The 15771-nt window shown below is 44.3% G+C and overlaps 1 protein-coding gene across 3 annotated transcripts in view; it reads right to left on the reverse strand.

Annotated features, from left to right (window-relative positions):
• cd2ap (CD2-associated protein) overlaps positions 1–9825 on the reverse strand; it is a 247694-nt gene extending 237869 nt beyond the window's left edge. Inside the window, exon 1 of one of the 3 annotated variants that reach the window (XM_072251501.1) lies at positions 9526–9825. In XM_072251501.1, the coding sequence (XP_072107602.1) occupies positions 9526–9529 (4 nt within the window). In that variant the 5' untranslated portion in view covers positions 9530–9825. The remainder of the gene's footprint in view (positions 1–9525) is intronic. The other 2 variants (XM_072251500.1, XM_072251502.1) reach the window with 2 other exon arrangements.
• Between the last annotated feature and the right edge of the window lie 5946 nt (positions 9826–15771).

Genomic DNA, 15771 nt, shown 5'->3' on the forward strand with positions numbered 1-15771 from the left:
GTCTACTATAACTTCCGCCAATTCCCTCAGCACCCTGGGATGCATCCCATCAGGACCAGGGGACTTATCTACCATCAGGCCCTCTAGTTTGCTCATCACTATCTCTTTAGTGACAGTGATTTTATCCAGGTTCTCACCTCCCATTTCACCCATAACGTCATTCTTTGGCATATTAGACGTGTCCTCCACCATGAAGACCGACACAAAATAGTCGTTCAATGCCTCAGCCATTTCCTTATTACCCAATATTAATTTCCCCTTCTCGTCTTCCAAGGGACCTACGTTGACTTTACTCACCCTCTTCCGCTTTATAAAAACTTTTGCTATCTGTTTTTATATTTTGTGCTAATTTACTTTCATACTCTATCTTCCTTTATTTCTTGTTTAGTTGTTCTCTGTTGCTTTTTAAAGTTTTCCCAATCCTCCAGTCTCCCACTACTCTGCAACTTAGTATCAAATTAAAAACTCATATACAATCTTTTATTTCCTTAGTTATCCAAGGCTGGCTCTCCCCACACTTACTGTCCTTACTTTTGAGGGAAATATACTTCTGTTGAGCACTGAAAAAGCTGGGGAAAGTTGTAAATTCAACCAACTGCATCATGGGCACTCACCTCCCCAGCATCCAGGACACCTTCAAAAGGTGATGCCTCAAAAAGGCATCATCCATCATTAAGGAGACCTCCCCGCAACCCCCGCACCTCCCCATCACCCAGGACATGCCCTCTTCTCGTTGCTATCTCTGTATGAGAGCTTGAAGCCACACACTCAATGTTTCAGAACAGCTTCTTCCCCTCTGCCACCAGATTTCCAGATGGACAATGACCTCATGAACACTACCTCAGTATTTGTGCACTACCCATTTAATTTTCTTTTTATATATACACGTATCATAATTTATAGTTTTTAGTATTATGTGTTGCACGTTACTGCTGCCACAGAACTAATTTCACGATATGTGCCAATGATATCAAACCGGATTCTGCCTTACAAAGACCGCGAGACTAAATCTCCACAACCCCCTCAGACAGAGGATGATGAAGTTTCACTATCTTCCAGATGAAGTAATTTCATTTCACCACCTTACCTACCCTTCTGATGATTTTGAGCATACTCCTGGCTCTGGGCACTCCTGCCAGGGAATACATGAGCCCTGCATCTATCCTGCCAATTGTGTCTGCTTTGTTGAGGTTACCCCTCATTCCTCTAAACTTGAAGATAGGCCCAGTCTGCTAACCTCTTCAAAAACACAAACGCCAAACAGAACCCATTCAAGGAATCAGTCTGGTGAATCAAATCTTTTTAAGTATATCCATCCTGGGTAAGAGAAACCAGACTTGTACACAATATTCCAGGTGCAGTCTCACCAGGGCCCCATATAACCGCAGACAAAGCAAATGCAGCACACAATTGTGCACGACATGAGACAACCAAAACTTGCCTAACTGAAGCTTTGAAGTCTGAATAAGGAAAGAAATACATAATATGCAGCAAGTCAAAAGGGAACAACAAAGCGGGCAGCGGCAGGAAAAACAACATAAAGACAAGTTTGAACACTTCTTGAATACAATATGCTACATGATGGTGGAAGAAAGAAACAGATTTACATATCAGAATAAGATCAACCAAGAAGAAAATTCAAAGCAAAGAAGGTCGGAAGCAATTTAATTTCTATTGTTGAATAAAAAAGTTTAAACACTTTAGAGTCTATTTGAACTGTCAAGAAAATGTAAACCTTAGTGAAATGTTTTGGTCCATTGATTCAAAGGTAGATAGTTCCTAGATGCATTTCAACAAAATTCACCACAGACTTTAGTCACTGAATACAAAAGGATTACTAATTAAGAGAGCAAAGTAGATATCTAAGAACAAACATGCATCAAGAATGATAGTATTAATTATGTATGAAGCAGAGTTAGATCACAATAACTGGAAAGATTAGTAAAGAATGAGGTTTATAAACAAGTTTTAAATTGCAAATGAAGATCAAAGCAACTGAAATCTCATTAGACTAACGTTTAAATGTGATTTCATGGGTGAGAAAGTTACAAAATCTGTCAGCTAAATCTCAGAAGTGAAGTGATAAATAGCCAAAATAACTCAGCTTTTATATCATCAAGAAATGAATCGTCTTGGACTCTGAGAACTATTGATCTTTTATATCCAATGGACTGCAGGACCTTGAGTTAATGTCTCATCTGAAGTACACGTACTGTACTGCAGCACTCACTGGTCTACGATGAAGAATCCATCAACTATTATTATACACAAACCTCTGGAGCAAAGCTTGAAGCATAATGAATCAGAAGCTTATGTGGTGTTATATCTGGTAGTACAAATCAAAGAACCACACCAGAAGAATTCAGAGAAAACACAAGTCTTGGTAATCCTCAAGAACAAATTTTCTCTATGTATATCAAAGCCAATAACAAATACAGAGCCTTCAGCAGAGAGGTTGACACCCTGACACAATGGTGCCAGGATAACAACCTCTCCCTCAATGTCCAAAAAAAAATTTCGGATCTCCCCCTCCCCCTTTCAAACCTCTATCTCTTCTTTCAGTTAGTCCTGATGAAGGGTCTCGGCCCGAAACATCGACTATACCTCTTCCAATAGATGCTGCCAAACCTGCTGCGTTCCACTAGCATTTTGTGTGTGCTGCTTGAACCTCCAGCATCTGCAGATTTCCTCGTATTTGCGTTTTTAACAAAACAACTGATTTTGGATTACAGGAAGAACGGTGACAGGCTCGGCCCGATCAACGCCAAAGGGTCTGCAGTTGAGAGGGTAAGTGGTTTTTGGTTCCTCGGTATACACATCACTGATGATCTCACCTGGACTGTCCACACCGGCTTTATGGCAAAAAAAACACAACAGTGTCTCTTCTACCTCAGAAGACTGAAGAAGTTTGGCATGGGCCCCCAAATCCTCAAGACCTTCAACAGGGGCACCAGTGAAAGCAGACTGACAGGCTGCATCACCGCCTGGTACATGAACCACACCAACAACCTCCATCGCTGGGCACTGCAGAGAGTGGTACAAATAACCCAGTACATTTGTGGATGTGAACTTCCGTCCATTGAGGACTTTTTTTGCAGCAGGTGCAGAAAGAAGACCTGGTAGATCATTGGGGACACCAGTCACCCCAACCAGTAACTGTTTCAGCTGCTTCTATCTGGCAAATGCTACTGTAGCATTAAAGCCAGGACCAGCAGGCTACGGGACAGCTTCCTTCTACAAGCTATTAGACTTTTAAATTCACATCTCTGTACATTGCAATGGAGTCATAGCAAAGATTTTTTACTCCTTCACATTGTGGAATAGATGTGAGATTTAAATAAATGCTATTCTGTTCTACAATGCACTGACTTATTGGCCCCTCCATTAAAAAAGGAAGATATAAGATACAAAACGTGTATAAGATGATGAGGGGCATTGATCATGTGGATAGTCAGAGGATTTTTCCCAGGGCTGAAATGGCTAACACGAGAGGACACAGTTTTAAGGTGCTTGGAAGTAGGTACACAGGAGATGTCAGTTGTAAATTGTTGTTGTTTTTTTAAGGCAGAGTGGTGAGTGTGTGGAATGGGCTGCCAGCAACAGTGGTGGAGGCGGATACAACAGAGTCCTTTAGGAGACTCTTGGATAGGTAGAAGGAGCTTAGAGAAATAGAGGGCTATGAGTAACCCGAGGTAATTTCTAAAGCAGGTACATGTTCGGCACAGCATTGTGGGCCGAAGGGCTTGTATTGCGCTGTAGGTTTTCTGCATTTCTATAAATGGTGCCACCTCTAGCTACTTTGCTCCCATGTCAAAAATGATGGAACAAGGGACACAATCAGACCAGCCTTAACTGAAGGCAACACACATAAAAATTGCTGGTGAATGCAGCAGGCCAGGCAGCATCTCTAGGAAGAGGTACAGTTGACGTTTCGGGCTGAGACCCTTCGTCAGGACTAACTGAAAGAAGAGCTAGTAAGAGATTTGAAAGTGGGAGGGGGAGGGGGAGATCCGAAATGATAGGAGAAGACAGGAGGGGGAGGGATGGAGCCAAGAGCTGGACAGGTGATAGTCAAAAGGGATATGAGAGGATCATGGGACGGGAGGCCTAGGGAGAAAGAAGGGGGGGGGAGCCCAGAGGATGGGCAAGGAGTATAGTGAGTGGGACAGAGGGAGAAAAAGGAGAGAGGGGAGAAAATAAATAAATAACAGATGGGGTACGTATGGGAGGAGGGGCATTAACGGAAGTTAGAGAAGTCAATGTTCATGCCATCAGGTTGGAGGCTACCCAGACGGAATATAAGGTGTTGTTCCTCCAACCGGAGTGTGGCTTCATCTTTACAGTAGAGGAGACCATGGATAGACATATCAGAATGGGAATGGGACATGGAATTAAAATGTGTGGCCACTGGGAGATCCTGCCTTCTCTGGCAGACAGAGCGTAGGTGTTCAGCGAAACGGTCTCCCAGCCTGTGTCAAGTCTCGCCAATATATAGAAGGTCACATGCGGAACACCGGACGCAGTCTATCACCCCAGCCGACTCACAGGTGAAGTGTCGCCTCACCTGGAAGGACTGTCTGGGGCCCTGAATGGTGGTAAGGGAGGAAGTGTAAGGGCATGTGTAGCACTTATTCCACTTACAAGGATAAGTGCCGGGAGGGAGATCGGTGGGAAGGGATTGGGGGGACGAATGGACAAGGCAGTCGCGTAGGGAGCGATCCCTATGGAAAGCGGGGAGGGGCGGTGGGGGGGGGGGGGGGAGGGAAAGATGTGCTTAGTGGTGGCATCTCCAGAGGTGGCGGAAGTTACGGAGAATTATATGTTGGACCCGGAGGCTGGTGGAGTGGTAGGTGAGGACAAGGGGAACCCTATTCCTAGTGGGGTGGCAGGAGGATGGGGTGAGAGCAGATGTGCGTGAAATGGGAGAGATGCGTTTGAGAGGAGAGTTGATGGTGGAGGAAGGGAAGCCCCTTTCTTTAAAAAAGGACATCTCCTTCGTCCTGGAATGAAAAGCCTCATCCTGACAGCAGATGCGGCAGAAAGAGAGGAATTGCGAGAAGAGGATGGCATTTTGCAAGAGACGGTGGGAAGAGGAATAGTCCAGGTAGCTGTGATAGCCCGTAGGCTTATAGTAGACATCAGTAGATAAGTTGTCTCTAGAGATAAGAGACAGAAAGATCAAGAAAGGGGAGGGAGGAGTCAGAAATGGACCAGGTAAATTTGAGGGCAGGGTCAAAGTTGGAGGCAAAGTTAATGAAGTCAATGAGATCAGCCTGCGTGCAGGAAGCAGCGCCAATGCAGTCGTCATGTAGCAAAGGAAAAGTGGGAGACAGATACCAGTATCAGTTTGGAACATGGATTGTTCCACAAAAAGGCAGGCATAGCTGGGACCCATATGGGTGCCCATGGCTAGACCTTTAGTTTGGAGGAAGTGGGAGGAGCCAAAGGAGAAATTGTTAAGAGTAAGGACTAATTCCGCTAGACGGAGCAGAGTGGTGGTAGAGGGGAACTAGTTAGGTCTGGAATCCTTGAAGAAGCGGAGAGCTTTGAGACCCTCCTGGTGGAAGTATATAGGGACTGGACATCCATGGTGAAAATAAAGCGGTGGGGGCCAGGGAACTTAAAACCATCAAAAAAATTCAGAGCATGAGAAGTGTCACGAACATAGGTAGGAAGGGATTGAACGAGCTGGGATAAAACAGTGTCGAGGTATGCAGAAACGAGTTTGGTGGGCCGAGACAAAGGGTCTACCTGGACAGGCAGATTTGCAGATCTTAGGTAGGAGGCAGAAACGGGAAGTGCGGGGTGTGGGAACTATAATGTTGGTAGCATTGGATGGGAGATCCCCTGAGCGGATAAAGTTGGTGATGGTGTGGGAGACAATAACCTGGTGCTCCTTAGTGGGGTCACGCTCAAGGGGTAAATAAGAGGAGGTATCCGCGAGTTGAACACCTATGCTCTGTCTGCCAGAGAAAGCAGGATCTCCCAGTGGCCACACATTTTAATTCCACGTCCCATTCCCATTCTGATATGTCTATCCATGGCCTCCTCTACCGTCAAGATGAAGCCACACTCAGGTTGGAGGGACAACACCTGATATTCCGTCTGGGTAGCCTTCAACCTGATGGCATGAACATGACTTCTCCAACTTCCGTTAATGCCCCACCTCCCCTTCGTACCCCATCTGTTATTTATTTTTTCCCCTTTCTCCTTTTTCTCCCTCTGTCCCTCTCACTATACTCCTTGTCCATTCTCTGGGCTTCCCCCTTCCCTTCTCCCTTGGCCTCCCGTCCCATGATCCTCTCATATCCCTTTTGCCAATCAACTTTCCAGCTCTTAGCTCCATCCCTCCCCCTCCTGTCTTCTCCTATCATTTCGGATCTCCCCCTCTCAAATCTCTTACCATCTCTTCTTTCACCTGACGAAGGGTCTCGGCCCGAAACATCGACTGTACCTCTTCCTATAGATGCTGCCTGGCCTGCTGCGCTCACTAGCAATTTTTATGTGTGTTGCTTGAAATTCCAGCATCTGCTGATTTCCTCGTGTTTGAGCCTTAACTGAAAGGTTTCTTTATACTTCAAAGAAAGAAATTAGTTTTTAAATTAGTCAAATACTGAATATGCAAGACAACTTTCGAATGTATATCCCTTAATGTTGGATTACTTTCTACAAATGTTGTGAATACTGAGGGAGTTGCAACGCTAATTGAAACAACTTGAACATCAAATTGAGCCACCCACCTTTTGTTTGGTCTCAGAGCAACTTATCTTTTTGAAGCATTTAATCTTGGAAAAATTATCAGGGTCAAACAAATGTACAATCACCCAGCAACATGGGGAGGAGAAAAATGAATCAGTACATTTCTTGCAAAAAGTTGTCACATCATAAACACTACCTTCCAAAATGCAATCTGAAATGGGACATCATTTTATGATACAGTGAAGTCACACATCAATCCACCCGTAATATGCACAAGACGACAAAAGGGACAGATTTGAAGTACATCATCTTTTGTCCTTTAGTACTCTCAAATGGATAAAATGCTAATTGGCCTGATCCCATAATAAACAGAGGTCAACAATGTAACAGCAAGCATAATTTAACAGTTAACCCCATCCAATCAAAACAGCAATTTCCTAACTAGAATTCCATCACAACATTCACTTTCATTTGGGTTGTGGAATGCACTCGGATAGAGATCGTGCTCGGTACTCGGTGTTGGAGGGCTGAAGTTTTTGGATGACTCAGAGTCGGACTGTGCTTGGGCATGGCAGGGAGAGTTTTCTTCCTTCTCCCGTCTACGTGAGATGTGCGACATTCGAGAGACTTTGAACTTTTTTTTTACTGTGCCATGGCCTGTTCTTCATCAAGTTATGGTATTGTTGCACTGTTGTAACTATATGTTATAATTATGTGGTTTTTGTTAGTTTCTCAGTCTTGGTCTGTCCTGTGTTTCTGTGATATCACACCAGGGGAATATTGTATCATTTCTAAATGCATGCATTACTACATGACAATAAAAGATGACTGCATGTCCTCATAATCTAATCTAATTTGGTTAAAATCATTCTGTTCTAGCTTTCTAGTAGCTAAATATTGCAAGTTATATGCCTAAAACTTAGTCTTCATTAGTTATGAATGCATCTTTCTTGTGGTAATCATCCATGTCCTTAAGCCAATCTTCTTCCAGATTCCAATCATTTTGTGCCTTTAATTCTTCACAACTACTAACATTCAGAGAAACTTCTATTCTTCCATCTTTACACTTCTGTTCTCCAGCAGGTACACAAAAACTTACCACCCACTAGTATTTTGATCTACACAGGCATAGCTTTTCTCTTTCCTTCCTTCTGCTTGGTGTCCATCTCTATCCAAAGCCCTGAAGCCCCTTTAAACATCTTTCAACATGCAAGAAGAAAATAAAGGAATTTATATAATCTAATCAGCAGATTAAAGCCCAACATTAAGGACAAGTCAGCATCATCTATCAGTAACTGATATTCCTGAGAAGCTGCTGGAACTTGATACTCTCAGAATGTTTACACATGCCTAAACAAACACTTGAAAACAGTGAATTTAAAAACGCAAACACGAGGAAATCTGCAGATGCTGGAATTTCAAGCAACACACATCAAAGTTGCTGGTGAACGCAGCAGGCCAGGCAGCATCTCTAGGAAGAGGTACAGTCGACGTTTCAGGCCGAGACCCTTCGTCAGGACTAACTGAAAGTAAAGCTAGTAAGAGATTTGAAAGTGGGAGGGGGAGATCCAAAATGATAGGAGAAGACAGGAGGGGGAGGGATGGAGCCAAGAGCTGGACAGTTCATTGGCAAAAGGGATATGAGAGGATCACGGGACAAGAGGCCTAGGGAGAAAGGGGGAGGGGGAAGCCCAAAGGATGGGCAAGGGGTATAGTGAGAGGGACAGAGGGAGATAAAGGAGAGAGGGACAGAGGGAGATAAAGGAGAGAGAGAAAAAGAATGTGTGTATATAAATAAATAAATGACAGATAGGTACTAGGGGTAGGTGAGGCATTAGCGAAAGTTTGAGAAGTCAATGTTCATGCCATCAGATTGGAGGCTACCCAGACAGAATATAAGGTGTTGTTCCTTGTGTGCTGGAAAATAGGATCAGCATAGCCAGGTATTTGATGGCTAGTGTGGGCACGTGTTGAATGGCCGGTTTTCCTGCTGTCAAAACTTAGTGATATTGAAAAGTTGTCAATATAAAAATTAAGTATTCAACCACATTTCATTTGGTGGGACCATTCATTTACTGCAAGTTTAAAGCTGCATAGATGCAAGCATGTCATACCCATTAAATGGTTCAACCAGAACAAGGAATTATTTGGCCATTCTCTTCTACAATGACTCAACAGTGGCGCAGCCTAGAACTACTTATCAAAGTAGATCATTAACAGGGAAACTCCATTATTACGGCAGCATACAATACATGAATTGAAGGTTATATAAAAGTTAGATTCGAGCAGGTTAATGAGCAAAGTAAGTAAATTCCACCGGAAACCCGTTCACTTCATTCCCTACCTAGCCAAGCCTTTCCCCTTCCCCCAACAGGACTCCACCGGGCCCCGTCTTCATTTGAACTATTCGTCCAAACGTTGCGGCCGCCTCCTGCAGGAGTTCGGCGACACCTCCAGAGCCGCTGAAAGTGGATGGGGGGGTTGGGGAAGTCCTGGAGCAGACAGGGAGTTTTTTTTAAAGCAGCTGGAAAAGTAGCCCGAATAGAAGTAGTACGGCAGAGTTGCGTCGCGTTGAGTTAGCTGTTAGAGAGAGGCGGGCGAGGTGCAGCAGGCTGTGAATAATTGAGCGGCGCGGCTGTGGGGTGGGACTGCTGCTCCCATTACCTGGGAAAGCAGGTCGGGCATCACCTTGCGCGCGCACGGCTCGCACCCACGGGCTAGCGTTGTCCCAGCTGCGGGCTCGCGCTGCGAGTCCCCGGGAGCTCACACCTCCACCCCCCCCCCCCGCGCCCCGTGACCTCGCACCCTCGGGTGCCGTGCCCTCACCCATGGCTGATGGCGGTGCTCCGCTCCACTCGTTCTTCCCGTCTCGCTATCCGCAGGCGGCGCTATCCATTCGTTGAGGTGGGAGGGGGAAATGGGGGAAACGTATCCAGCTGCAAACCGCTGCCGCCACTGCTGCACGGTTCGGAGCGATCAGCGCAGAGGATTTAACAATGGTCCCAGCATCGGCCCTGCGCCACCCGCGACCCCTTCACTACAGTCCGAGCTGGGACGAAAGAGGGGAAAGGGGACGGAGGTGGCAGTGGGTGGGAGTGATTTTCTTGCTCCTCCTCTTTCTTCCTCTGTTGCCCGCCCGCTTGAGTGGCAATGGAGAGATTGACAGTAGCAGGCGCCAGCCATAGGCTGACGGATTCCGGCCGATAGAGTTGTTTTGCAAGGGACTTGAGAAGAAGTGGGGGGAAGCAGCGTGAGAAGGAAGCAGCCGACGTTAGTCTCCAGTTGTTTTCCTTTAGTCGCTTGTGAAGTCTGCTTTGTTTGCGTTTTATTGATCGCGCATAAAAAAACTTTACAATGATACCATGATAAACGTTGATCTAAGACATTAACTTTATTAAGTAGGCTAACGATGCCACGCATAGTATTACAATTTCGGATACAGCTTTTAATCGAGTTTTTAATGGGCAATATATCTCCGAAATCAAATTGCAAAACTTTTCTATTTGCATACTACTCTCAAGTAATTTGCATAATTGCAGTGAGCTGCAGCGCCTGGGAGCAATTTAGTGACGCGAAGGCTATAATTGAGACCCAAATTATGCCATCATGTGGTTTTGTTTGCAAATACAGAATAAAGATTTGCGAAACAATTTTCTGTAAACACAGTGGCGCATTCAAAAACGCCCATGGATTTTAAAGATCGTTCAGAAAGGTGTAATTAAAACAAACTGCAACGCACGAAAGCACAGACGATGCTAAGAAGTAATATAATTCGCTTCTCATAAAAATTACACTTGCAAATAACTTGAGGGGTTTATGTATCTTCATGATACGCACGATGAACTTACAAAAATAACTCAAAGCCACCAAAAATTCAACAAGATAATGAGTGTGATCTGACTCCAGTTTCAAAATGGTAACGTGTTGAACTGTTTCAAAGTGTATCAAATTAAAATTTAACTCAGACAAAAAATTAAAATAATTGGAAATGGATGCGAAGGGAAGATTTTTACCCTTTGAGTTGGTATGAGTGGAATGCCCAGCTTGTAAATTTGTTGACGCAAACAACAGGAATTCTGCAGATGCTGGAAATTCAAGCAACACACATCAAAGTTGCTGATGAATGCAGCAGGCCAGGCAGCATCTCTAGGAAGAGGTACAGTCGACGTTTCAGGCTGAGACCCTCCCCCCTCACTCTGCTTTCTGCAGGGATCCCTCCCTACGCGACTTCCTTGTCCATTCGTCCCCCCCATCCCTCCCCACTGATCTCCCTCCTGGCACTTATCCTTGTAAGCGGAACAAGTGCTACACATGCCCTTACACTTCCTCCCTTACCACCATTCAGGGCCCCAGACAGTCCTTCCAGGTGAGGCGACACTTCACCTGTGAGTCGGCTGGGGTGATATACTGCGTACGGTGCTCCCAGTGTGGCCTTCTATATATTGGCGAGACCCGACGCAGACTAGGAGACCGCTTTGCTGAACACCTACGCTCTGTCCGCCAGAGAAAGCAGGATCTCCCAGTGGCCACACATTTTAATTCCACATCCCATTCCCATTCTGATATGTCTATCCACAGCCTCCTCTACTCTAAAGATGAAGCCACACTCAGGTTGGAGGAACAACACCTTAAATTCCGTCTGGGTAGCCTCCAACCTGATGGCATGAACATTGACTTCTCTAACCTCTGCTAATGTCCCACCTCCCCCTCGTACCCCATCCGTTATTTATTTATTTATGTACACACATTCTTTCTCTTTCTTTTTTCTCCCTCTGTCCCTCTGACTATACCCTTGCCCATCCTCTGGGTCCCCCCCCCCACCTTGTCTTTCTCCCCGGACCTCCCGTCCCATGATCCTCTCATGTCCCCTTTTGCCAATCACCTGTCCAGCTCTTGGCTCCATCCCTCCCCCTCCTGTCTTCTCCTATCATTTCAGATCTCCCCTCCCCCTCCCACTTGCAAATCTCTTACTAGCTCTTCCTTCAGTTAGTCCTGACGAAGGGTCTCGGCCTGAAACGTCGACTGTACCTCTTCCTAGAGATGCTGCCTGGCCTGCTGCGTTAACCAGCAACTTTGATGTGTGTTGTAAATTTGTTGACCGGCTTAATTTCAGACTTTTTAAAGAGAATGATGTAAGCCATTAAAGGTAAACCAGACTAGGTTACTTTCCCCTCCAGTTAAGGCTGATCAACACCTCCACCCGCTAACCCACCCTTCCACACCCCTCCCCCCACCACCACTGCTTTATCATTTCCTGTCGGAGTCACCTTCTGTGCCTGGCGTCACTTTATGGATATACAATCTATCAATATATATCAGCTACTTTATATATTTATATTTGGAGTGTGTCCAATCAGTGAATGGGGAGCACAGGAAGAAGAGGCGACTTCACACAGTTCCACTTGATGTTGCATATTTGGATTTTCAGAAGGCCTTTAACAAAGTGCCACTCGTGAGGCTAATGAACAAGCCACAAGCCCATGGCATTCCAAGAAAGAAGCCAGCAGGGGTAAAGTATTGGCTGATTGGCAGGAAGCAAAGAGTGGGTAGAAAGGGACCATTTTCTGTTTGGCTTCCAGTGACTAGTGCTGTTTCACAGGGTCTGTGTTGGGATTGATTACTTTTACGTTATACGTCAATGATTTGGATGATGGAATTGTGGCCAAGTTTGCGGACGATACGAAGATAGGTGGAGGGGCAGGTAGTGTTGAGGAAACAGCGGCTATAGAAGGATTTAGACAAATTAGGAGAATGGGCGAAGAAGTGGCAGATGGAATACAGTGTTGGAAAGTGTGTGGTCGTGCACTTTGGTAGAAGAAATAAAATCATAGACTATTGACTAAATGGAGGAAAAAATCAAAATTTGAGGTGCAAAGGGACTTGGGACTCCTTGTGCAGGATCCCCTAAAGGTTAATTTGCAGGTTGAGTAGGCATTGAGGAAGCCAAATGCAATGTTAGCATTCATTTTGAGAGGACTAGAATATCTGTATAAAAGCAAGGATGTAACGTTAAAGCTTTATAATGCACTCACTTGGGGTATTATGAGTAGCTTTGGACCCCTTATCTAAGAAGGGATGTGCTGATGTAAGAGAGGGTTCAAGGAAGGTTCACGAGAATAATTCTGTATCATGTGAGTAGCATTTAATTGCTCTGGGCCTGTACTCACTGGAATTTAGAAGAAAGAAGGCAAAACACAAGAAATAGGAGCAGGAGTAGGTCATCTGGCCCATTGAGCCTGCTTTGCCATTCAATAAGATCATGGCTGATCTGGCCATGAACTCATCTCCACCTACCTGCCTTTTCCCCATAACCCTTAATTCCCCTACGGTGGAAAAGTCTATCCAACCTTATCCTAAATATATTTACTGAGGTAGCCTCAACTGCTTCATTGGGCAGAGAACTTAGTGAAGCCTATTGAATGTTGAAAGGTTTGGATAGAGTGGATGTGGAAAGGATGTTTCATCTGGTGAAGAGCCTAAGACCAGAGGACACAGCCTCTGAATAGAGGGACTTCCATTTAGAATGGAGATGAGAAAGAATTTGTTTAGCCAAAGAGTGGTGAATCTGTGGAATCTGTTGCCACAGACAGCTGTGGAGGCTAAGTAATTGGGTATGTTTAAGGTAGAGATCGATAAGTTCTTGATTAATCAGGGCATGTAGGGTCACAAGGAGTAGGCAGGAGATTGGGCCTGAGAGGGGAATGGATCAGCCGTGATGAAACGGTGGAGCAGACTCATAGGGCCAAATAGCCGAATTCTGCTCCTATATCTTATGGTCTTATATTTATATTTATGTTCTTTATCTTTTTTAATGCTGCATTGGATCCAGAGTAACAATTATTTCATTCTCATTTACACTTGCGCACTAAAAATAATATTGAACGATCTTGAAAATATGAACACTTTGCATCTCTGGGGAGCCATCTCTCAGGAAGGCAGACATTAATGACAGACTTCAGCAGCACTTTCAATGTGCCAGTCCAGTGTATATCTATTAAAGGAAAGAAATATTTTTAAAATCAGGATATCAAATTCTGCACAAACCTCATAACTCAGAGTTAGCACTGTCCTCTGCCCTCCTATGTACTTCTGACACACAATGAACTGTAGGAATGTCAAATCATTGGAAATGGAGCACTAATACTGTCTTCACACAATCCTGCAAATCGATGTCAGGAGAAGCAAACCAGCCCCATTTGACTTCACAAGACTTTGCTCTAATTGCCCTCAGCTGTGTCTGTTGTGTTTGCCGCATCATTTGCCTACCCATTACTGGACTACTGGAACTGGCATTCTTCTGCAATATCTATCATGGTCTAGATCCAAGAATGCTGTTAAAGTCTGCCTGAAGATGTGTAACATCCTCTCTGAACTTGCAACAATGCCTGGCCTGAGAAGGAGAAAGAGCATCTGGGATAGGACAGATAATCTTGAATTTCTTCAGAGAAGTGCAAAGAAGACCAGTGAAAACAGATTAAGAAATTCTGCCTCTCTCCACAATACCTCGTCACCCACTAATCAAGCATCTCCTTTACCACTTGTGACCCTCTGCAGGTCATATATTGCTCTCATCAGTCACCTCACAAACCTTGAGACTTGTTATCTTCAGACCTGTGGGACTTCCTAAGAACAAGAAGTGAAGGCCACTGAGAAGGATGATTAAAGTCAGGGAATGACTGAGAGGCTGGAATTGAAACATTGCACTATTCTTCTATTCCTTTACTTGTTGAGTGTAAGATTTTAAATTTTAAATAGACAAAATTATGTACAATCACTGTACATCCAACCAGAATCTCAACCCATAAGAAAATCATAAAACATGAGGAAGTCTGCAGATGCTGGAAATGCAAAGAAACATGTACAAAATGCCAGAGGAACTCAGCAGGAACTGTATATGTTTTTTCTCTCTCAATATGCTGCAGTAAATGGACTTTCCAAGTGATGACATTGAGTACCTACAGTTCAGAATCAGAATCAGAATCCTTTATCATCGCCAAGTATGTGGACACATACAGGGAATTTGATGCCGGTTTCACTGAGCTCTCGCTGTACAGAATCAAAAAACAAACAAAACAATAGTGCAAATAATCGTGAATTATATACAATGAGGTATACCTGTGTATGTACAGGTGGACTTGGTTTATAAAAGACTAAAATTCAAGTGTTCATGGAAGACTGATGGCATACGGAAAGAAACTGCTCTTGTACCTCTTTGTCCTTGCATACAGTGACCTAAAGCGCCTACCAGAAGGAAGGAGTTAGAACAGGTGATGTCCAGGGTGTGATGGGTTTACAATGATGCTGCTTGCTCGCTTCATGACTCTAGATGCATATAAGTCCTGGATCGAGGGCCGCTTCACACCAATAATCCTTTCTAGTGTAAAGATAGCCATATCTTTATTTTTCCAGCTTCTATCCCTTTGGTCACTCTGAATACATTAAAATCAGACAGAATCTGATGAAAGCTATTTCAAGTTTAGGATATGCAATAAAATTATTATTACTTTTGTGGATTAATTTTTATATTCCCATGAAATTTGGGATTTCTGTTTCCATAATTGAATTGACTTTATTTCTTACATCCTTCACATACATGAGGAGTTAAAATATTTACACTACATCTCCGTCTAAATGTGCAATCTGCAATTTATAGTAATTTGTAATAAATAGTATGTATAACAGAACAGTCAATATAGCATAGAAATATAATTGTGTCAGCATGAATTAATTAGTCTGATGCCCTGGTGGAAGAAGCTGTCCCGGAGCCTGTTGGTCCTGGCTTTTATGCTGTGGTGCCATTTCCCAGATGGTAGCAGCTGGAACAGTTTGTGGTGACTCGGGTCCCCAATGATCCTTCAGGCCCTTTTTACACACCTGTCTTTGGAAGTGTCCTGAATAGTGGGAAGTTCACATCTACGGATGCACTGGGCTGGCCGCACCACTCTCTGCAGAGACCTGTGATTGAGGGAAGTACAGTTCCCATACCAGGCAGTGATGCAGCCAGTCAAGATGCTCTCAATTGTGCCCCTGTAGAAAGTCCTTATGATTTGGGGACTCATGCCAAATTTCTTC

The sequence above is a fragment of the Mobula birostris genome, chromosome 2 (assembly GCF_030028105.1).
Source record: "Mobula birostris isolate sMobBir1 chromosome 2, sMobBir1.hap1, whole genome shotgun sequence".
NCBI classification, from domain to species: Eukaryota; Metazoa; Chordata; class Chondrichthyes; order Myliobatiformes; family Myliobatidae; genus Mobula; species Mobula birostris.